The sequence below is a fragment of the Manacus candei genome, unplaced genomic scaffold (genome assembly GCF_025592945.1).
Source record: "Manacus candei isolate 608988 ecotype Guabito, Panama unplaced genomic scaffold, ASM2559294v1 h1tg000114l, whole genome shotgun sequence".
NCBI classification, from domain to species: domain Eukaryota; kingdom Metazoa; phylum Chordata; class Aves; order Passeriformes; family Pipridae; genus Manacus; species Manacus candei.
Genome location: NW_026138162.1, coordinates 1,972,185 through 1,997,261, shown reverse-complemented (window position 1 = coordinate 1,997,261; position 25,077 = coordinate 1,972,185). Strand labels below are relative to the sequence as shown.

Genomic DNA, 25,077 nt, shown 5'->3' with positions numbered 1-25,077 from the left:
ATTGGTAGAATTGGATGTCTTTCTCTTTCAAAAAATTGGGAGCAAGGTAACCTTCTTTGTGCTGTTAGGAGTTTTTCCCCAAAAAAATTTTGATTAAAACCTTAGAGAAAAGATTCTAACCATATTGCCTATGCATTTTAGAAGCTAAACTTCATTTTATACTGCATTGAAAATTCACACGTTAACAGAGTTTGCAATATATGCTGATATAGTATCTGTATTCTCTCTGTGATCGCCATGTTCTTTCTGTGTTGTCATCAACAAATGTTGCTTAATATTGTGAGTACAATATGATTGGAAATAAAACATGTATATTAAAAAAATCTTTCTAGAAAACTATAAGGGGAAAAAAAGCACCACACAATTATGTTGATACTTGTTTTGCTGCAGAACTTCAGAAAGAAATATTCTGCTCTGGAACTGTTTAACAGGATCTTCAGTGCCCCCCCTATTTTTTTTTGGCAGCTGCTAGGCTTGCAAGATAAATACTTAGACATCCCAAATATCTACCAGACAATTATTCAGGAAATTAAGATACGATACCATTAGATGTTGGGTAATTTGCTGCAGAAAGACTTAAGCAGACTTACAGCCAGGCAGTTTATTCAGTTTTGGACAACAGCAAATCAGCAAAAGTTTTCCAGTGGAATTAAAGTGTCTTGCTGAGCTAGGTGACATGGTCACAGCCAAGGGTCAGCCTATCTGCCAATTTCTGCTGAAGTTTTGGCAAGATCAACCAGTCCACAGGAGTGTGCCAAGGTCAGAAAACTGGCAGTTTTTTATGGGAAAATGTTTTGGTGTAACCTTTTAACGAGGCCTAATCATGGCTGGGCGTCGCCAACGAAGATTTGGGAAGGGCACTACCCGTGTTTGTTACAAGCACGTTGGTGGTTAAAAAGGCAAATACGAGATAGACACGTCCGGTTGCAAAAGGTACAGCAGAAAGATTCTTTAGGAGGTATATTAGGCAAGGCAGAATTTCTGCATTGCCTTTTCTCCTCAAGAGTGATCCTGTGTGCGTTCTCAAAAGCATCAGCAGCGTTATAGATGGTGTGTCTCCAGACCTCCCGATTGGAGGCCAGAGTAGACCAGTTATGTTGATCAATATGGCCAAGGCTGAGATGTTGTTTCAGAGAGTCCTTGTATCTTCTCTTTGGGGTTCCTCTCTTGCGGCAACTGGTGACAAGTTCACCATAAAGTAACATCTTAGGGAGGCAGTGGTCCTTCATCCTTGAGACATGTCCTACCCATTGCAGCTGTGTTCTCAGCAACATGGCCTCAATACTTGTCATTGCTGTTTGTTCTAGATCAATACTTGTGATTGCTGCTTGTTCTAGAAATGAGGCCTAATAGTGCAACGTGGATTTAACTACGGCATTGGCTTTGTAGCAACTGCTTCTCATGTACTTGATAGAAGGATACGTTATGGTCTCTAGAAAGCCAGAAGGAATGCAGCTGGCAGCAGAGGATGTTTGATGGTGCAGAGCTACTGAGTCCTTCCGATGTGCCAGGAAGGAAGATTTCTCGACAGTGGTGTAAGGAAAATGTTGCCCATGGCATATGTTCATAATGGTTGCTACACATACATGGTGGGATAGGATTTGTTTTTCTCGCTTGCTATTTCCCAGTGAGGCTGTGTTCAGGGTGACACAATTTGTAGCTGTACCCAGCATGTGTGGACACCTGCTTATGGGCTTGGGTGCTGCCTTTTGCATGTAGGGGCTAGCTGTTAAATTTGGTTCAATGTCCATGACTCTCCTCCTACCTACAGAAATCTGGATGGAGTCAGATATAACTTTAAAAAAATTAAGACTTTGTTTCTGCAAAATCATTGTCTCATATAGATGAAAAGTGCCCTTTTTTATTTATTTATTGCAATTTCAATTAAATTTTGAAGCACATGGTTAGAATAATTTAATTGTATTGTACAAAGCAGGTATCATTTCCATAGTGCAACTAAGCATGTGGGACAAGTATTCCAATTTACTGGGAACAGTTCATATTTAGGCCATAGTGCTGAAGACAAAAGGGGAAACCTCGATCCAGTGGAACATGCAGCTAAAATGACTCAGGAGACTGTATCATTTTAGTGCTACAGATATTCACGAACACAAGAAACCCATCTATCATACTTATAATAGTATTGAATGGCTTTTTTTATAACTGGTATTGCTAGTTTTATAAGCAACTGTTCATTCTTTTTCAATCACTTTACAATGAGTTTCACAAGTTAAATCATGTCTTGTAACATGAGTTGGTTTTTGATATTTTTAAGCAGGGAGCATTTAATTTTTGTTTTATATCTATAATCATGTTAACCTCTAGAGATTGAAAATCAGCATCATTGTTTAAGTGAAAGTTTTTTTGACAAATATTCTATGCTTTAGCAAGTCCTTCTCTTTCTTTATTAAAACAAACGTGACATGGCTATATCATATTGTTCCATTACCTTGAAGTTCAGTTGCACCACTGAGCAATTGATTGTTCAGAGGAATGCTTTCTTTCTCAAAGAGATTCTTGGGGTCCACAATACTTTTAAAATTATTGCCTGGTTTTTTGAGTTCTCTCCATGCATTGTAGTTTACTGCTGGTAGCATAAGCACCACACAGCCCTCACTCATTCTCTGCCACAGTGGTATGGGGGAAAAAGAAATGACGATTAAACCCAAGAAATTCTGGGTGTCAAAATATTAATTAAAAAAATAGTAGGTGAAGGGTAAAGCAGAAGTAGAGGAAAAGAAAACGAGTGATGCAAAGGCAATCACTCACCATTTTCCTCAAGTAGACCAATGCCCAACTAATTCCCCTTTGTTTGGTTTGGGTTGTCTGTCTGTTCCCTCTCAAACTGTTGTGGACCCCCAACCTAATCAGTGGTGGTGTAGAATAAGAAACAGATGTGGCCTTGATGCTGTGCAGACACTGTTCAGCAATAGCTACATCAATGTGTTGTCAGTATGGTTTTGATCACAAATATAAACTACAGCACTGACTGAGATGCTATGAAGCAGCTATCTCATTCAGGTCCAGTACAGCATGTTACTGTTGGATATGACTGATGCTCTCCAAAAGTTCTATACTACATACGACACCAAAAGCAGTTTCATACACAGCCTTCAACACAATAAAATTTTTTTGACAGTGTATATGAAACCTTCCATTCTGTTCTTTGGCTGCAGTCTCCTTTTTCACTGCCAGAAAGGTAATTTTATCTGTCTTATTTTTAGGCAAAGATTTAGTTTTCCCCTGCTTAATGTCACAAAATTAGTAAACATACCCAACAATCTACCAGTTTTATTGAAAATAAAACCCTACGAACACCACCACTGCCCCTGGATCTTCTAGTTCCTTCTATGACTTGAGTAAAGGTTACAGAAATTTACTTTACTAGTTAATGTCACAGATTTTAACTATCTGCTACCTGGTCCAAATAGCCATAGTCCTTCTGATCTTCTGAAGCCAATTCCATAGGTTCTTTTATCTTCGTCCTATCTGCCTGCAAGTATGACAGCTTGAAGCGAACACCATGCTTATAAAAACAGGTCCTACATTATATATTTCAGCGGCAGTAGTACAAAAGTTGCTATTATTTTCCTGTTCACATAATATCTCTCAATATATTCTTTGCTTTTTAGAGTTGTAGTAGGTAAAGTTCAGATGACTTAACTGGTGCTCAGGCATTTTTTATCAATGTGTAGAATTCAGAGAATGATAATTAGTATGTGAAGAATGAAACGTTAAATCATTGATTCTGCTTTCCTCTACAAGGGAAACAAGAGAATTTAATAAAGGTTAAAGCTAATTTTCAAGTTCCCATTTGAAGACTTCAAAAAGACAAAGAGTTTCACTCCAACCTCCAATCATTTTTTCCAGAGACGAATCACCCTAACCACTGAAAATTAGAAATAAACAGTGCAAATCAGAATTTGTCAAGTGTTAATTTGTAGCTATTTGTTTATTATGCTTTTCTCCACCATTACCCCGAGTATCCAGTAATTTTTTTCTCTTAAAATAACTTATAGATGTCATTTAAAATATTGCTTGATTTTTTTTTCCTTATGTGTTTTCCATATTTACTGTAAGAAGTGTTTCAGACCCGAATCAGAGGTGACCTTCTGCACAGGCAAATTCAATTTTGTGAAAAAAATCAGTAGTCTGGAGGAATGAAAGGCATGAGGTAGGAAGAATCAACTGTGGCAGTGGAAGGCTTGGGTGAGCCCAGGAGAATGGTGTCAGTAGTCCAGTGGCAAGGAAGAGAGACTGGGTCCTTGGGTATGAAGGTAATGGCTGAAGAGCACGTGGATACTTGATTTTACTGGGTGGGCAGGATGAAGGAAGGTAAATGAGAATTTTAGATGTGAGACTGGAAAAGATCAGTGGTGTCTCATGGGTAGTGTGAGTGTGCTGGGTGAGAAAAGAGAAGAGTCACTTTAGAGTTTTTCTTGACCCAATCAAGATCACCCCCCTCTTGACAGCCACAGGACTTCATAGTCTCTCTGTGGAACCTTAGTACTCCTAAATGAAGCTCTGCCTTTTTCTTCTCTCTTCTCTGCTTCAGATGCTGGCAGGAAATGAAGGCTGCAGGAAATGTGCCTGATGGGGTCAGACACCTGATCTGAAAATCATGAATAGGAAGACTTCATTATTTCCTATGTCCTTAAATGAGAGAGAGAGGTAAGAAGTCCTTTCCCATTTCTGTGTAGGAAAGCATATTGTTCTGGAGACTGTTGCTGCCTCATACTGGAGAAATCAAGCTGTTCATTTATATGTGAATGTTTACCTGCACCAGTAAAACTACACACTAAAGTAATAACAGTTGGCCTCCTGCAAATTTGTCTCAATTCTTTGATCTTTATTGATACATATATTAAAGCAAAAAGAATATTTATTCAAATCCACATGCCCAGAATGTTATGAAACAATGGGAAGGGTATGAAATTAGGTTGCTTTAATCAATAGAGAAGGAATTAATGCCACTGAGCAGAAGTAAAAGATATTTTTCAGATAATTTCACGAAAAAACTTATGGCCATTAGGTGGTGCCCTTTTTCTAAATAACAAACAAGGCAGGGGGGAGGTGGGCGGGAAATGAAACTGAATAGCTGACAATTTGCTCAATATTGTGAGTATTTTCCTCCCCTATTAGCCACTGCAGACTCCAGCACACTCTCTAAAGAGCACTCTGCAAGCCTAATGAGGGTTTAGACAAGGCACATGTATGTGAACTGTGAAAGGGTCGCATTCTGTTAGTGACAATCTCTTATTGCTGGAATTAGACACCACAGTTTTCCATGGTAGAATGCTTTAACCATCTTGTAATCAAGCTTTTATGTACTCAAGAACTTGATATTCACAATAAGTACATAAACCTCTGACCCACAGGTTGCATCACTGGTGAATATGATTAACTCAATAATGCTAAAAGATGTTTTAAAAGTTTGTGTTTGATTTGTGAGAACATTACAACTTTTTTTCTTTTTTTTTTTTTTTTTTTCTTTTTCTTTTATTTTTTTTTCTGGGACAAGCTTCTTTACAATTTTAGGCAATTCTTAGAATATGGAAGGAAGTCATGAACAAAAGTGACTTTAATAACATAGGAAAAAATTCTTCATCAAGAGGATTATCAAGCTAGAGCAAGTTGCCCATGGAAGTAGTTAAGTCTCCAAGTATTTAAAAGATATGTAGATGTAACACTTAGGGACATGGTTTAGTGGTGGACTTGGCAGTGCTGGTTTAATGGTTGGACTTGATGATCTCAAGGGTCTTTTTCAACCTAAATGATTCTATGATTCTGACATTACTGTTCCTTGACTATACACACTTTGAAATAGTTAGGGCCAGTCACAAAATGTTATAGTATTGCTTTTTTTTTTTTTTTTTCAAGTGTAGACACAAACATCTTCAGTTTCAAATATCATTTTGAGTACTCTTTGGGGTGGAGGTGTGGGAGGAATTTGAACTAACAGACAAAACCACAGAATACATATCACCTGATTAGTCCACTCAATGCTGAAAGTCTTATCTAAGCTGGTCATCCAGCTCCCATTACAGCCTCTTGCAAGAGAAGTACCCTGGGAGGTTCCCATCTCTCTTTGGCACTTAACTTAGCATGCAGTGAATGGTTCTCTGGAGACAGAATGTCTCCTGGCTACAGATGCTTCTACACTGGTCATCCTAAAACCAGATACCTCAGTCTTGGGTTGCTTCAACACTGAGTTTTATTGCTATTTTTTATATTGAGTAATATTTGGCCACTAGCTGTCACTTCTGAAGGCTGTTTATTACCTAAGATCCCATAGCCTATTGATTAAGCCTGGATTTCAGATGTCTCGAATAACAAATACCTAAAATGGTACTGAACATCAATACTTCTGAAGACTACAAACAATTACAACACTTACAAAGTTTTCCCATCTATTATGATAATTTATATAACCAGAATCAAGTGAAATTCTTTTGAAAGTGATGAAAAGTTACTTATTATTTTTTTTCACTAGGTTCTCTTTAGTTTTCTTAATTTTTAATTTAAACCAAGAAGAATTACAAATGTTAGCTCTTGTGAGTACAAAATCTCTGATAGTTTTACACAAATCTGAAACAGCTATATAAAAAAACCTTAATTAAAAAAAGAAAAAAGACCTTTTAATCAAATAAATTCAGTAGACAGATAACACCCACATAGACCAGCTTCATTTCAAAATATCTTCTGAACCAAACTCAGCTTCAGGCCCTTGAAGATGCACATAACTCAGAACCCAGCCTTCACACTGAAAGCCTTCGCTTAAGACTAGTAGAGATTTGGTGTCTCCAAATCTAACTTCATAAGCGCTGTTAGAATTCACTGTTTTCTAATCCAGCACTAAACCAAAATAAACCAAAACACAACAGTGAATGGCAAATATAATTTTGTCTGAATTGTTGGCTTCTTTAAGTGACATTATTCATGAGTGCAAATTTTATTCTTCATCTCTATTTTCTCTATTTTATCCTGCCCTCCTGAATCCATCTGATACTGGTCTATGCTATGACTCTCTGACATCTCTCAGTCTCTACTTGCCTTCTAAAAGGCCTGGCTGCACGAGAAGCTTTTTTTCTCACCCTCGTCATTTTTTTTTTTAAATTGCTTTACTAAAAGTCATAATTTATGTGCCCAGACCTGTATGAAATGGAAAGGATTGACATAGTTCTATGCTTTCCACCCTTAGAATCCCTCTCCCATGCTATAACAGAATTTTTCTGATATTATTATTTCTAAAACTGAAAGCTCCTTTTCATCTTGCAAACAAAAAATATTATTTTATGAAACCATGCAATTCCAAAAGTCTTTTTCAATCTTAAAAAAAAATCAAGTGATTGTGGAAATTACATTAGAAAATTATACAAGGCAATTAAATTAGTCTTCTGTTTTCTATCCCTAGATTTACAACTATGCCAAAACATAACTCCTCTTTGTTTATTCCCACAGCATTCCTTCCACAGTGAGTGCCCTGAATCTGCATGCTCTCACTATGAAACTTGTTTACTGGCAATGAAGTCTGCCTCCACAGTTGTCTTCTGCTCTCACACTCGAGTGTCTTGGGCGAAGCAGGAACCTTCACACAGTAGTGGGAACTGTGGGATATGCTAGAGGTAGACTTCTAAACACAGAAACTGGGACAACTCCAAGGTCTTGCAGTAGTGTCAGTGCCTATTTCCTGCAACCTCATTTGACAATTATCAATGAGATGCATGCATATTTATTTACATTTATGCTGTTACAATATATTAAAAATATGCATATGCCTATGAATTTTGGGAAAGAATTGATAGAGTTATAAGCTCTAATTTGTAAACTTTTTTAATACCACCAGAAGATTATTTTTAGGTTTTCTGATTTTAATTTTTTAATAATTTCTTTCTTATTCATAAAGCTCCTGGTTTATACTCAGTTATCTTTACCACTCTGCTAGCAACAACATTCACCTCTTTGGTTATGGAGACTTAAAACACATATGTGGTATTCAAAGAAGTCCTAATTTGTGGATTTTAAGCTGAAGTTAAATCAATATGATTTTGCAGTGTTGAAAATCTTTGTCTATATCCATACTTAGCAAAAATGTAGTGGGACACAAATTAAAGAGAATTTATTTATAGGAATTGCTTTTAAAGTTAGATAAGCTAATAGACAATGACTATTTTTGAGGGGCTTTTTTTACGGCCATGAGATTACATTTTATGTAGAATTGTAGGAGGCCAAAGAAGAAGAAAAATCAGAACAATATATTTGCAGCTGAGCAATGAGAACACATGGAGATCTGGGCCCAGCTTGTGGCTCTGAAATAGTTTTATTTTTTGTTCTTGGTAACTTAGTATTTCTCTGCTTTATATCATCTGCTCGGATTAACGCTTTTTTCTTTCTCTTTCTTGATTTATCATTTTTAGGTCTTTAGATCTGAAACAATAAGAAGATTATTAGATGTGCTAATACAGACACTAAAGCAAAGGGATTAGAAATATCTCTGGGGCTACAGACAACTGCTTAATCATTAACAACACAGGGTCTTCTTTCCATCTAACAGAATCATGTTGGCTCCAATCCCTGAGCTGTACCAGTAAAAGTGCAAATATATCAAAATGGTGACTGAACTAACACCAAAGTTTTTATTTCTTACTTGATTATAAAGCATATTATATTCTTTTTTTTTCATTCACTATCCAATTCACTGGGTAGCAGCACAGTTTACAGAGGGGGGGAAAGACAGGACAGAAGTAGGGCAGCACCACTAAAACACTATTTTCAGTTTAGAGGAAATAGTGGTAACTATTTTAATTAAATTTTGTGTAACTCTGAATTCAATTTCTTAAAAAACATCAATATCAGCAGTGTTTTGTTTTCATGGCAATTGTTTCAAAGTGCCATCACTAAGACTAGTTTGATGATTAGAGTTAATTTCTAAATTAGAATGTGATCAAAGACCTGTTGAAATGAAGGCATACAGTCCTTTGGATTTCAGTGGTCTTTGCATTGTTTGGAATATTTCAAATTATAGAATATTTTGCGAGCACTAGAAACATCTGAGTCATTTTTTGCTTTGTTACTGACTGTCCCCTTCTTACACCTAGTATCTTTTCAGCAGCTATAGAATTGCTACCCTCAGGCTCAAGGAATAGTGTGAGCTAAAGTAATTTCCCTGCTTTTCCTTATTAGGTGGCATCCACAGCATGGGAGGGCATTCCAAAAGAAAAATACCCTTCTGTAACAGTGTTCCTAGCAATTTAGCCCCACTTCTTTCTGTATCCTTTCTTTTGTGGTAGTAAAAGAGAGGAAAAAGAAGTTAAATTTATTAGGTGAACTGTTTTTTACAAATAGTTCCCATTCTGATTAAAAATAAATAAATAAATAAATTAACTAAAAATCCTTCAAAGCAAAGCTGTTAGAATGTCCTCATCTGAATTCCAGTACAACTGAAAAAGGGGAAAAAAAAAACAAACCAAAAAAATTACCTCAGGTTCATAACAAATAGTGATTGTTTAGACATTAGAGAGAACTAAAAAATAAAAGCAGCTGAGGAGAAACAAAAAGGTGCATTAGCACTTACGAATATGTTGCAAATAGCACCCTAAGTGCCAAAAACTCTGTTCGAGGTGCCATATGGGAGAAAATATCTGTTTTCCAACAAAAGGAATAAAAAAAATGAACAATTCTCCTGAAGGCTACAAACACTTTTCCTGATTGTTTCTTTGTATCTCTCACATTTTTGTCTGAAAACTGCAGTGAACTGAAGCAAATAGAAAGAGCAGAAATACTTCCTAATTGTGAAATTTTATGTCATTAAAGACTGAAACCTGAAAACTGAGTCTATTAATGCAAGTGCAGTGAAGGTAGTTAAGCTACTGAATGTAGGGTTTTAGAACAATGGGACAAGAAGGAGAAGCTCCCATCAGCATTCTAGTACATGTACACCCCATTTATGAAATTATGAATTTTATCCTTTGGTGTAAAGGCTGTTTTGGAAGAAAGATGTTTTTCTATAGCTCATATTGAGATGAGAAAATAGGAAGGAGGCTCTACATTCCAGCCCTGAGATTCAAAAGTTCAGTTTCTTGGGAAATCTGCTTTAGCACTTGCTTTTGTGAGAGAGAAGTAACTTTAAGCCTCTGGTTTCTTATTCCAAGTTAAACTAAAGATCCTTTTACCCTTACTTTTGAGGCTATTTTTATAGTCTCAGTCTATTTAATTACCATGTTAAATTGAAGAAGAGAAAATAAAAAAGGAAAAACCCATGAAACCCTAGGTAGAACTTTTGCTTTTTCATTAGTATTAGAAGTAGTTATTTACACAAGGGTAATTCAGATAAGCATCTGGCCCACAAACTATCCTGGCACAGACAAGGTTTGTTTTATGTTTTTTTTTTTTAAGGACTAGGAGTTTTTCCAAGATGTCTTGACTACTGGGAGCAGAACGTCTGACCAAAGTATGCTCACCAGATGGTGGATGTTTCCATGTGGGTAAATATTAAAAAAGTTCTAAATCTATGTAAACTGGGAAGTAGGAGTAGGAAAGATTTGCTGTTCTAATTTTAGTTGCCTCTGCAAACAAATAAATGTGAGAGGAAAAAAACTCAACCAACCAACCGAAAAAATCCAACTAAAAAACCCCCAAAACCCCACCTCTAAACAAAGTTAAATTAAAAAGAAAAAAAGAGAAATGTCCTCTAATTTTTACTGGATTTGACCTATTGTTTATGACTAATTTGAGAAACTTTAGAGTTAAAAAGTTTTTAGATTTCTTTTCTTTTATTTCCTAAATATCTTTATTATTTTACTATAAAAAAAACTTACTTCCTTAAAACATGATAGCTCCACAAATAATGGCAAAAAAATAGTTTTGTATAGGGAAGAAAATATAGGAAAACCCAAAAGAGGTGTTTTAAGGACCAGCTGAATGCTTCACGCAACCAGCTCCCTGACACTAGGCAGGAGTAGAGAGCAGCGTGGGGTAATGTCTCTGACATTCCAGGTCCTCAACCTCTAAGAATATTTGAAATACTGATGAAAGTAAGTTTGTGTGAAGATACCACACTGAGCACTGGCTTTGCTGACCTCTTCCACGACCTCCCCTGGTGGGTCTGTAAATTTAAGCAAAGTGAGGGGAGGAGAATACCAACGAAGCTGACCAGTGATAGGGTTTAAACTGCTACAGCTGTTGGCTGACTGGATGCAAGTCAGAGGCCTATGGTGCAATAACGCCCAACCACTCCTCTAGATGATGTAACATGCCAAGTTTGGCTCCAATTTGCAACCTCAGCAGGAGCAGACAGCTCCCAAACATCTGCAAAAATGTTTGCTGGGTTAGTAATTTATCCCAGATTTAAAACCACATAGACAGCTAGAGGGTACACTGACACCACATGGTGTAGGTTGACCAGAAGCAAGCTGGCTTACATGACAAATGATTTATATCTGAAGTGGTATAGCAAAGTAGTGCAAAGTTAATAGAAAAGTTCCAACTAAGTGGGGTGAGCTTCATATAATGTATCCACAGAGGCACGTGAAATGGAAGAAATGTCACAGTCAAAAGGCAGGGCAGCAGAAGAAAATGTTCTTTAGCTTTCCTTGTACTGAACTTTAAATAGCTAAGACAGCTTCTAACTCTCTCTCGTGCTCTCCTCTCTACCAGAAACCTATTGCTTACAATGCCTTTCTGTTTATTTGTGTTTTCACTGTGTGTTTGCCTGCAGTGAGCAAGTGAGTAGCAAAATCTGGATATGAAGAAGGGGATGACAGAAATAGATGATACAGAAATGCAACCAATTTCTTCCCCCTCCACTCCTCAGAAAATCTATGTCTATGAAAATAAATAAATAAAAACAAATACTAACCACAAATTATCATAACAATGAGACACATTGACCAGAAATTTGCAGTATTTTTTTCTTTAGAACAGTGTAAGATAGATGTTCAGTCTTTAATAAACCTACAAAGATAAACAATTGTTCAAATAAATGCATATAAACCTAAAGGGTGTCTGACTTGATTTTGTGGACATGACGGAAATTTGTGATACTAGGAAACTGGGTTTCATGAAGCAGAACTAAACAAATGTGATGCCTTGCTACTGGCAGTAGAAATGAAAGTTTGGGAAAGGGAATTTTTTCAATAATATGGACTTAGTTGTGCATTTTTTTCCCTCACAAATTCTGAAACAAAGATATTCCAGTATTTTTTTAGAACACATAAGTGCTTAAATATACTTTTATGACTTAGATACCTTTTCTCAAATATGATATTAGTAAAACGGTTTGGATCCAGTTTCATAGCAGTTACACATGTGATTCCTATTCCCTTCTTCTATAATGTTTATGCTAAAGCTATTGAAAAGAAAAAATATATTTCCTCAGTTTAAAAGAGAAAATAGAACAAGAGAAGAAAAAAAATTATCAATAGTTTGTGCTCAAGGTAAATATATTAATTATAATCAATATTCATGAAAAGTAACATCTGTTTACAAAATATATGCAACAGCTTGGCAAGAGATATTACCCAAGAGATTATATTCTATGGAATTGGCTTAGTATCAGAAGAAAGAGTGATTAACTGTACAAAAGTTAACGTTCAAATTATTTCTGACACACTCCTTTGATCACAGAATGGTTTCTCTATTTAGCCAGAGAGTTTCAAGTCTTTGGTGCAGAAGCCAGCTGTAGATGTGGGGTTTTCCAACTGTTTTATTAACATACTTACGTATGCACATGCCACAGTTACTCACCTAATAGCCTTACCTGACTTTTTGTTTGTTTTTATGTGAGTAGCAGTTAACACAAATATGCTTGAGTAAACATTTTTCCCCTTTCAGTGAATATATTTTATATTGCACTTTGAATGCTTAAAAAAAAAAAAAATATGGACCTCTCAAAAAATTTGTTGGCTGCCTGGTGTCATTTATGCCCCAAATGCAAGAGTTTCTGCATAATCTAAATTACCCCTTTCCAAAATCAAAATATGAGTGTGCAAATGAGAGAGAGTTGAGGTATTGTAAAGGAGGAGGACCACTTGTTGATTTTAATACACAATTTTGAGGAAGAGAAGGGAGGAAACCTAGGGAAGAAATTGCATCTTTGAAAGGTAGCAGACAACCACTAGAGAGAATACCTGTTTGGGGCTTTTTTTTTTTCTTCCTTGAAAGTTGTTATTCAGCTCCGTGGAAGAGAGAAATTCAGCTCATTTTGCAAATGCAAAGCCAGACTGCTGCCAGGAACCATTTGCAGGAGCGATTAACAAAACCAGTTTGCTTTATGAGATTTTCATGGAGGTAAAATGGTACGCATATAATTTTGACACAATCAGATAGTGGACCCTTAGAGTTACACGGAAAAAAAAAAAATGAGAAACTCTTAAAAGGATGTCTCATTATGGCATGCTTATTGTCTTCTCAGCAGATGTGGTATTTAAATGTAGTGAGCAATGGCCAAATGCAGGAAGTAATTCTGAGAAATAAATGACGGTAACAGTCCCAGTCTACTGAATGGAAGTGAAAGTGGTTTGGCAATATTCAGCCAAGATGACGTTCATTTATTCAGTATTGAAATTAAAGAGAGCAAGGGAATGTCTGTGTGTGCTGGTGAAAGTGTAACATGAAATTGAAATAGATTCTAAGGTTGCAAATGAGCTGAAACATCCCAAGTGGCATCAGCACAAAGGAAGAGACTTTCAGTAGCAGCAAAGATCTCTGCTCAGATCTCAGATCTCTGCTCTTAGTGGTGCAAGGTATACTAAAGAAAAAACCCAGAACACTTTAAATTGTTGCTCTAGACTTCAGTTTGAGCAGCAACTCTAAATCTAGGTTGTCAGAACACAGTGAATGTATATTTGAGGAATTCCTTTAAATACGCTTTTTCCTTTTAGGTTATATGTACATTTGGCCCAAGTTACATAAATGGAACTATGGTATCTACAATTAAAAGACTGAAAGATACTGTGGTTAAAGAGAAGGTCATTAAGTCAAAAGGTCTTTTCATATCTTACATTTATTTTGAAAAATATTACAGGTACTCTGGCAGGGATAGGACCTGCTCCTTGTGATATTTCCTCCCCAACTCTGATAGACATAAGTATTCCAGATTGCAGTACAGCAAGCTGGACCCACGACCTATATTGTTCTTTGTGTTCCACATCAGTGTGAATGCCCAAGGCAATGCTTTTGAATGCTGAATCTATTCTTTTTTTTTTGAGATAGCAAAAAAGGAGCAGTTCTGGAGGCCATCATGGTTGCCTTTTTGTTGTAAAAGGGTTAATACAATGATAATACTCTGACAAACAACCACCTTTAAATAATAATTTAAGTATAATCATAAGCAGAAATGCACACACATAATATTTACTTAACCTTACCTTGCAAATATGGTATTTTCATATTATTTACTTAAATTTCTCAGGACAGATGAAACCTGATCACAGAGAAACCTTTAAACCTGGTTTTAAAAATTAAAAGTAGGGTTTTTTGCATAGCAGGCTTTTTTTCCCTGGTAATGTCTATTTTAGTATCTTTGCTTGATGCAGTTATGTAGGAAGAAAATCCACTCTAATAACATCAGGGGAGGGTCCAAGAAACCGTACACCGCTTGTGCTGGTTTTCAAAAAAATAGTACCTGTCTGTTAAGAAATGGGAACATTTCATAAAGTACAAACACAGTACCTTTGAGACTGAGAATTCACGGCCCAAAATTTCCATGGCTGTCAGGCAGGTTTTCCTGAACTGGCAAAAGTAAAACCAACATTAATGGGTAAATAGCAAAAGAGAAGGAAGGCAGGTATTTAACAATCTGAACAGAGGAAGTGAGCATCAGCTTTTGATGTTCAGCTTTACTTGTTAAATGTGAAACTATTATATAAGCCCAGCAAAGGACTTGCAAAGGTTTTAGTACTTTCAATATCTACATGAGATTTTAAGAGTCTTTTTTACAGCTATTGGGACAAAGTGGAATTTTATTTGAGAACTGTTAGTAAGTAGCATAACAGTTGAAAAACATCTAGAAATGTGGCTGAAAAATAGTCTAGTATCTGTCCAGATGCCAATTCAATTTCATTGAATTGGAGTTTAACAGCAAACTACTATCATGGAAATGTTATTACAATTAATCTTTCTCTGTACTTAATTTCATTGTTAAACTAACATGAAATAAATAATGCTTTAGATCAAGCAAGGAAATAGATAGATTAGAAGGAATCAGATCTTCAACAACTGTTGTACACTGACTCTGGACATGTTCTTCTTTTCTTTTACAGCAAAAGCAGTAACATGGGCTTGGTCTACATGACTGACTGTTCTGCTTAAGGGTATGAAGACTTAGGTGACACAGAATGTATTTGCTGTGACAAAACTGGTAAACAAGACAAGATCTTGGAAGATGCCATCTGAAGATACCAAAATACATTTTTCTGAAGACTATTTTCATTTCAGTCTTCCAGAATGGCTAAAACTAAAACGAAAAAGATAAGACAAATATTTTAATGTATATATATATATAATTATTTTGCAAAATCACACTTTCAGTCTTCTATGATCCAGCTTCCAATACAGGCAGTAGGAATTTTATAATTTTCATCTCCAAGGACTAATGAGTAAAGAACAAAGATTAAGCCCCTTACTTACTTTATCTTAAAAACTGATGGAGCAGTGGAGGTAATCCAATCAATTTGGTTTTGTATACCGCATACGAAATCAAGATCATCTAATTTATTTTAATTATATCTGCATTTTCACTTGCTTTTACAAAATAATATACTTTACCATATGAGGATATGACACTGCTAGAGCTCATGACACATGATCTGCACTAGTACTTATAATTTAATATTTATTTAAATACTACCTAACAAAACTGCAAATTTAACTTGAGAGTAGTAAGAACTACCATTTCCATTAGATTCTCTGAAATGCTTCACAATGAAAGCTGGTGTCATCTGCGGTTTTTAAGACAATTAAACATGGGGCTTTTTCCCTTAATAAGTTTCCAAAATGAAATCTTTTATAAGGTGTCATGTTTATTGTTTATTTAGCTTTTAAAAATTCAATAACAAACAAGTTCCCAACATCCCTTTATAAAAGCAAAAACATTAGGGTCTAACACAAGAGAATACTGAGCAGAGAGTAAAACAGAGCATCATGTTAGAAGATTGATCTAAAAATAACACATTCATAGAGCACCTTAGTGAATCACATTTATCATAGTACACATCTTAAATATTCTAAACCTGGTTTGCCTGAAAATTGTTTTCTCCTGGTTTGTTTATTCTGCAGTAAACTAAGGGTTCATTTCTTCTTTTAATTCACAGTGAGTAGTATTTTACTTCACAAGAATTCTTATGTCAGAAGGATGTGTGGACATGCCTATGTGCAGAAAGGTAGAAGACAAACTGGCTTTTAGTCAAGAAAAAAAAAAAGGCCCAAGGACATTATATAATGAGGAATCCCAGACTCTAGTAGGAACAATGCATGTATGTATGTTAAGAAGAGATCCATCACTGTGCAGATCACAGTGAAATATTTTCAGTATTCACATTTTGCTATGAAAATATTGATGCCCACAAATGAAGTCAGGAAATACACACTAAGAGAACCAACTGTATAGACCAATGAACTGAACTTTATAACACTGATAATCAGTGAAAAGAAGAAAATTCAAACTTTGAGAAGTATTAGTAAAGATATAAACGTCTGATTAAATATTTTCCTTTCAGAAAGCAATCACTTTTCCTGGCATACAAAGAAAAAAACATATTTTCAAACATATATATTTGAAATCTGTCTGAAAACCAGTTATCATTGATTTCATGGCTCCTTTTCTTTTTTTTTTCTTTTTTTTTTGAATCTGGTAGCCTTTTTAATGTGATTGAGTTGGATAAAATATGCATTCAGTGAAGGAGAAGCTGGATGCACTATGGTACGTGTTCAAAATACTAAACATTATCTTGCAGAACTATATTCTAATCTCTTCTGGAATAAATGTATTGTTAATTATTTTTCCAAATCAACTCGATTTCAGCAATAAGAGTGGTGCATACCTCTCATTCCTAGCTCATATCACTATCCACAGCCAAGGAAAGCTTTCTCTGAGGGCATTTGTGGGTTTGACCTTCTAAGACTGGTAACAACTAGATGAGAGTTCTCACTGCTAAGCCTTTATACCAAGGCAAGTCTCATTACTACTAATTTTGAAAAGGAAAGCAGTTTTGTTAGGCTCGTAATTAAAAAATACCATTTAAATTCCTAAGGCTTATGTTGAGAATGTTTGATTTTTACTAGTCGTTCACATTGTGTATGGTTTTGACTACAAGAACATTTGAAATCTTGGTGTCTTCTAATTGTCTTCTAATTTAGAAGATTGCTTCAGACATACTACACTTCTGAGTAAAAGTAAAGATAATGTTTCTGGTTAACCTAATTATGTTTGCTTCGACACTAATAGTTAAGGATCAAGGAAAGTGAATGAAGTACAAGTTAATTATCAAATGAGTCCAGAGGAGGGCCACAAAGATGATCAGAGGGCTGCAGCTGGAGGAAAGGCTAAGAGAGTTTGGATTGTTTGGATGGAGAAGAGAAGGCTCCTGGGAGACCTTATAGCAGCCTTCCAGTACCTAAAGGGTACTTACAATAAAGTTCAAGAAGGACTTTTAACAAGGACATGTAGTGACAGGCTTCAAACTGAAAGGAGAGCAGGTTTAGATTAAAGAAGAAATTCTTTACCGTGAGGATGGTGAAGCACTGGAACAGGTTGCCCAGAGAAGCTGTGAATGCCCCATCCCTGGCAGTGTTCAAGGCCAAGTTGGATGGGGTTCTGAGCAATCTGGTCTAGTGGAAGATGTCCCTGCCCATGGCAGGGTGGTTGGAAATAGGTGATCTTTAAGGTCCTTTCAAACCCAAACTGTTCTGTGATTCTATGAAAGGAAAAATAGAAGAATGACAACTTATTAAAAGAAATGGGGATTAACCAATAATTAATTGTAAAGTAATTATTTTATAAACATGGAAGATTAATATTAAAAAGCAAGACTTTCTTTGAGAAAAAGATGCTTTTCTGAATTATGTAGAAGCATATATCAGAAGATTTATTTGACAATGTACCTCTCCTTTGTACTGGATTTGACAAACCTGGACCTGAATTTATACAGGTTTATGAACCAGGAAAAGCAATTGCATTGATGTTTGTGTAGTTTTTTAAAATAATTCAATCTTCTGAAATAGCCGTGTTAGGTTTGGATGTACTCATGCAGTCATTAATTCATTCTTGGTCAGTGCAGGCATTCTTTAAATTTCTTACCTTCCAGGTTTAATTGAAAAATCATAAATGCAATCAGATGATAACCATAGTACTCATGAGACTGACAATAAAATGTTCATCTGTGTCGCACTTGCTACTCATGTATTTTTAGTGTCTACTGAGATATCTCAAGAATTTCTTAGAAGAATAAAACCCACAGATTCTGCTAATCTGAATGTATGCATATAGTATAAATCATATGCTATACAACCTCCCTGTGTGATGCACTAGAAGCCCAGAACTGATACTGAAGTCATGCAGACTGAGAGAACTTTTCTGATTTTTGTCTAAAGCCAGACAAAATATTCTTACAGGAAATATGCCTACCAGAGGCAGTAGGAAGATGTCTACAAGACTAACATGATTAGAATTAGAAAACCGCAAAAAAAAAAAAAAAACAAACCCCCAAAAAACTAATTTAGGACCATATTAATTTCTCATTGAATAAGGATTCCTCATTTTATGTCTCTTCTATTGGCTATAAATCACCCAGAGCAGACTGGAGCTTACATTGACCTCCAATTGATTAACCTAGTACAGTTTGTATTTGTATCATACTTAAACTAGACGTGTATATATGGAAGACATAAAAGTCTTCTGTTATGCTAAAAGCATGCTGTAGTATTCAGCTATATGCAAATTTCTCAGGGAGAGTTCTACATATCATGAAGGAACAAAAAATGTTGCATCTGGGATTTGTTAAGATGCCTGTCTAAGAGAACAGTGGTGCCCTTGAGTTGCTTGGGTTTGATATTGACATCAGTACTCAAGCAGAAACCTTGCTTACTGTGAGACATTTTGTTCAAGTAAGGAGAGTAAATTGGTCCCCTAAGTAATATAGAATCCAAGTACTGCTAATTTCAGTGAAAGGACCCAGAAAAAAGAACAAAGGATATTTGTTAAGACAGAATAACAGATGCAATTATCTCTTTTTTTACATAATTTTCATGTCAGATTTATAATTTTACATACATTCCCTTTTGAAAAGAAGTTGCAATGATTAGCCACACTATTTTCTTACAGTGCTCAGAAGGAAACTGCCAGCTTCAGGACAGATTTCCTTGTCACAACTGCCTGTAGAAGAAACACATCACCAACTACAGTACAAATGCATACTATCATAAGATTTTAAATTTTTATGTGCATAAGGTGCAATTCAGTCTTTTTTCACAACATACTGGTCATAGATTTAAACCTTTTGGCAACTCTAGGATGGTTTTTTGTTCTGTATGGTCCACAAGATCTCTCTTCCAGAGAAATAATAATAAAAAAAGAGTTTAAAGATCTCCTATAAAATTCAAAATTTTCAACAAATAAATGTTTGTATATTGCCTGACCAAACTAGTAAAAAATAAATTGCTTTACTTGTTTTGTGATTTCCCCAGATTTTCTACGTCTTTAGTGAAGAGTTGTAAGTGTCAGTTTTTCTGGGAAATGTCACCAGTTGGAACTCAGATGATTGTGTGCACTTTGTACCTGCTCAGGTGGCTTTGCTTTACTGATTTGGTGTTTGAGAAGTCCAGACACTAATGCTCCTAATGATCAGCCATTCTTTTTGACTTTTGGTAACAAGGATTCTCATGCAGTTAATATCAAACAGAACTTTGTGCTCTACATCAGTTATTTCAAAATTCCCATTTTTGAACTCCCCTAGTCTCAAGTAAGTTGTACATTGTCTCCCTTTTTTATTGCCTACAATCTTTTCTCCTACTTCCAGGGCTCCATGATGTAAAATATCATTTTGCCGATCTTCAGTTCCAGTGACAACTTTAATTTTACTGATTTTAATGGGCTTTTCAAATACAATTCCATAGAAGTCTCCACTAGAAGGAGCTTTGCCCCAGAAATACTCATCAATGCTGCTGTAAGCCTTGCTTGCCTCATAGTTTTCAAATACATTCATGTTGGTGTGCAAGTTTGCAGGTGGGTTGTCAGGGATATCAAATGATTCCTCTTCAAAATCATCATCCTTTAACTTGTTTTCAGCTCCTTTGTAAGATGAGTAGTATCCCATGTGCTGGAACAAAGATGGCTTAAAACGTATCACTTCCTTTTGAGCTAACAACCCGCGAAAGTGGATGAGCAGCCAATCGCAAGGCATTTCTTGGTAAAACATCAACAGAAAGTGAGCCAGGCGTGGGAGATCATGAGAGTGATAAAGCTTTCCAATGTATCCCAGTTTGGAGAATTCCAAAGTCACCCAGTAGGATCCTTCTCGTGAGGTAATTACTTTCTTAACAGCAGTCAAAAAATTCTTTGAGCAGCGAACATCATCTTCTAGCATCACATAATAGTCAGAAAGATTAGCACAAAAGTTTAGAAGGAAAGCATAATCTACATTTTGTTTTGATCGAAACTTCACACGGTCCTCTGGGTCATTGTAATTTCTTTTGAGGCCATCCAGTACAGGATAATAATCCTCAGGGACGTGAATAACTATTAATCTGCCTGCAATTATATGATGTGCAAATTTCTGTGAAATATCCTGGACGATCCCTTCACACCAGGCTGAGTCAAAATCTGCCAGTTGTACTACCACTGCGATTTCTTTGAGTTCTTCATAGCTTGACTGTTCAAATATGGACTTGATGGTCTCAAGTAAATAATTTCCCTTTTTCCGTTTTACAGAGGATAGTCCAATTGTAAGATACCCTGTACAAAAGACAATTTAAACAAAAACTGGGTATTTGATATTGGAAACAATTTTGTCAGAAAGCTGTTCTCCAGAGCTCTGCTTATATGAAATAAATCTTGTGAACGGTTAAGAGTGAGAAATTTGGTATGTGAACTTAAATTGCATGCAATAAAGGACCTTTATTGCCTTTTTGTAAAGAAGCAATGTATTGCAAGCAAATAGACGTATGGAGACTATTGTGTTAAACATTTACTTGTTAACTGCAAGGAATAGCATGTCGTGGTCAGATGTGAAAGCAATGTGTATGTATACACCTGGTAGATGAAACCACACAGAAAATTATAAGGGTTTAAAATCTGCTGAAGAAAGGGGTTTATGAGGCGATTACTCACACAGTATTTTTAAAGCTAAGAACTACCAAATGCAGCAAAAAAATATGATACATAGACTAATTACCAAACTTTTATAATTTTAAACCCTCTAAAAGTCTAGCAACTTATACACAACTGCACAGTGTTATGGATTTTGCATGGATAATTTATTTTCAGCATGTTCCTTCTTTAGCTGAATTTGTCCAGTTTTTCCTTGCTAGTTCTTTGTCTAAGTCTTTTTCAGGACTCATTGAGCATTTTACAGGGAACTCCTTCTTGCAAAATGCAATTTAGATATTATTTTAAAGTAAAAGAGAACTTATTTCTCTTCTTGCTTGTACAAATAATTTTTAATGCTGTTACATCTTTCTAGAAAGAGATGTATTTTAATTATAAGGGAAGAATTTTCATCTCTGCCATTTTGTAGTCACTGCCATTGCATTTTTACCAGCATTCGAAATCAGTTTTTTTTCAGATATTTGCTAATACATCTCTATTTTTCTAACTTCTGATGTAAAACATTTTAAGACTTTATAATTGACAGGGTGTACTTCAGTTGAACCTACCCCAACTTTCTTAAAATATGATGTTTTGTAAAAGACTGCTTTGATATAGTGATTCATTGTTTCCCTCGAGGCTTAAGTCTGTTCAAAAAGCAGTTGTACAGTGAAGTACAATCCCAGAAGTCATTTACACTGCCTACAGAGCCCCAAATTTTTCAAATCTAATTTTAACAAACTTTATAGCCTTCTACAAATAGCAAACTATTTTATTTTACCTTCTGTTTTTGAGCTTCTGAGCTTTGAGAAATGATTGATTTGGAACACAAAGGACACCTGTATAAAGGCTAGGAATGGCCATATTTCACTTATAGAGGAAAGTCTTGAACTTGATTTCTTGTCTGAAATCAGAGTAACTAAATAGTCCATATGCAGATAGCTCTGAGAAGAATCCTTCTTTACTTTCCCCATAATAGCACAATTCACATCCCTTATTATCACAGCTAAAGGAACAAGGAGTTCCATTTGCAGCTGCTGGGCTGGCAGAATAGGGAACCTGAAGGCTGTACCTATGGGATCCTAAGCATACTTAAGATTGGATTTACTGGTTATACAGGCAGAGATTGACAGGATGGTCTCAGAGAGTTGTTACAGAAAACCACCAGCATATATGCCTTGCTTCTGCTTTCTAAATCATGATCATCTTGCCTGGGAGGAGGCATCCATAGAAGTATGCTCACACAGACCATCCAGGCTGTCTGCAAGTCAGCCATTTGGTCAGAAGGTAACCAGGCTGTGGGGCAATCACTGCTAGGTCTGGACTTGCATCCACTCTAGAACTGCCTGTGGAGAGATAACTGTCCCACTAACTTTTTTGAGACTGTCACTGCTTAACTCAGCCTGTCTTGCCTAGAAATACCAGAGGGACTATATGGATTTCACTTGTTTTTAAATTGCCTCATTTCATAACATTCAGATTGCAGTTACTTACTTTTCCTTGGCAAAGGTGTGCCAGCTAAGTAGCGATAGGAAATGTTTATAGATCCTGAGAAATTAGACAAATCTTTAAAAGTGTGAACATAACGCTCTGGGTTGAGCTGGTGCGTGGCTGTTTCTCTGATTTGTTGCTTGCCCCCTTCCTAATAGTGGGAAAACAAAGAGAATAGAGGAGGGAGAGAGACAGAGAGAAACACATTTGTGAGTGCCAGCTAAAGAGGAAACATGGACAGGCAGGTTTCCAAGAATAACATTTTTCAGTGTCAGCTTTTGTGAAAGCATGTATATGTCACCTCATTTAAAAAAAAAAACAACAACAAAGCAAAACAAAACAAAACAAAACAAAACAAAACAAAACAAAACATTACTGAAACATTACAGAAAATCTACCACAACCCTTCAGATTACAGTAACAGGAAAAGAAAAACATATTTTGCACAAAGTCTCTGGAAAAATAGCAAATACTAAATTATAGGCAAAAAAATGCTGTGGTATTCAAAAGAGGGTTTTGTCAGCAACAGATAAGATAACTTTCATCGATGTAGAAGTGGGGGAGATTTTTTCAGTGATTAAAAAAGCCACTGAACCTGTTGCAAATGAAAGACAAAACTCGATTCTAGCACCTGGCTCATTTTGCCATTTTTCTGAGAAGCTTATACTCAGATTTGTGATAAGAAGAAATACATATGATCATGCAGACAGCAAAAGCTTTCTCTGAATTTGATGAACACTGTTTGATGGCATAGAAAAAAAGGCACATTTCTCACCATGCCTCCTTTTCCTGCCTCCTCCTTCAGTCTTTTTCTTCCAAAAGGCTTTCCTAACAATAGTAAAGTCACAGAAGGGAAAGAGCAGCTTCATGAGTAGTGCCCTATCCATAAGGTCACTTGGGCTTCAGGAAAAATTTATTCCTTAGTCCTTAAGAAAAGGGAAAGTATCTAACAGATTGTAATGTCATGAGACTGAATTTAAAAGTAGGAATGCTTGTTTAATTTACCTGGTTTGATCTTAGTCTGATGGCAGGCCCGTGTAGAAATGAGTTCATTTATTCTGATATTTACATTATCTCTCGAGTAATTTCTCTCTATTGCTTCTGTGCTACTTTGTATTTGCTCATATGTTACGAGAGGAAGTTTGATGATCAGATTCAAGATTAAAATATAACTCAATGGTCTAGGAACGGAATACACCAAAACTTTAGGAGATTTTCCATGAAAAATATCAGATGGAAAAAAAATGGGCTGGTCCAAAAACTTCTTTTTTTTAAAACCAGCCTTTCCTTAATGTCAAAACATTATGTGTCATTGGTTCCAGAATAGAGCACCAAAATTCCTTGTTTCATAAGAAGGTTTTGGAATGGAAACCCATTCTGCTGAGGTTTTCCTACATAAAAAGTTTCAAAATGTTTAGAAATAGACAAAGTCAGAACAAAATGTTTTGATTTTAACAAGCAAAATATTTAAGCTGACCACAAAAATTTTCCTTTTTTTTTTAATAAATGCCTTTTGTGGCTAACTTTTTTATTTTATAGTTGCTATTTTCATTCCTTTGTTGAATGATGAGCAAAACTAACATATGGATTTTTCCAAAAGATTAAAATCTGTTTCTTCTATCTCAGACTACTATGTAGAGGTCAGTGAAGCTGAGAAGCTTGATTAATTTTCTTTGTTTGTCTTCTCTAGTTTTTTCTATGATGGTTCTGGCTTTCATCTGTTAACTAACCTCTAACTTACATTCCAGTGTTTGCTGAAGCTTGCGGGTTTTATATGGGTGCCATAAGTTGAATTACCAGAAGTTCTCCATTCTTTATGGAGATACTCTGCTCTGCTAAAGATGCTGTGTCAGTTACAACAGCACTATTGTTTTCATAGTGCCCAAAATAGTGATAAGTATTCACAGAAGAGCACAAAACACATGTTTTGCTTATAGTTCATTTACAACTCTGAAAAGGTTTAAAAACTCCACTGTGTATATTGTGATATCTGGTATATATTAATTCAGTATGTCTTCAAAATATTTGACCAAATGTAGTTCATATGTTGCAGATGAAGTACCTTAAACTGCTTTTCTAATATACATGCATCAGCAGTGCATAACTGCACACCCTCTATCCAATATACTTAAGCAATTTTGCTCTTTCCATTTCTGCAGCAAATACCCTGCAGAAAACAGTGATGGGATTTTTTGGACATGTGATACTCTCTGAGCAAAACCAGAAAGGTTCTCCTCTCCCTTTTAAAGACTTGCCATAACAAATCTCACTTTAATATTCTAATATGT

General features: G+C 35.7%; 1 protein-coding gene across 4 annotated transcripts in view; it reads right to left on the bottom strand.

Annotated features, from left to right (window-relative positions):
- Window positions 1-14,451: 14,451 nt before the first annotated feature.
- The window catches only part of MGAT4C (MGAT4 family member C), a 340,168-nt gene continuing 329,542 nt past the window's right edge, over window positions 14,452-25,077 (bottom strand). For 3 of the 4 annotated variants that reach the window (XM_051770059.1, XM_051770062.1, XM_051770061.1), the window contains 2 exons: window positions 22,793-22,940; window positions 18,685-20,947 (listed from right to left, as the gene is read on the bottom strand). In XM_051770059.1, coding sequence (XP_051626019.1) covers window positions 19,791-20,947; window positions 22,793-22,940 — 1,305 coding nt within the window. In that variant the 3' untranslated portion in view covers window positions 18,685-19,790. Of the gene's footprint in view, window positions 17,913-18,684; window positions 20,948-22,792; window positions 22,941-25,077 lie in introns of those variants that run through there. The other variant, XM_051770060.1, reaches the window with a different exon arrangement.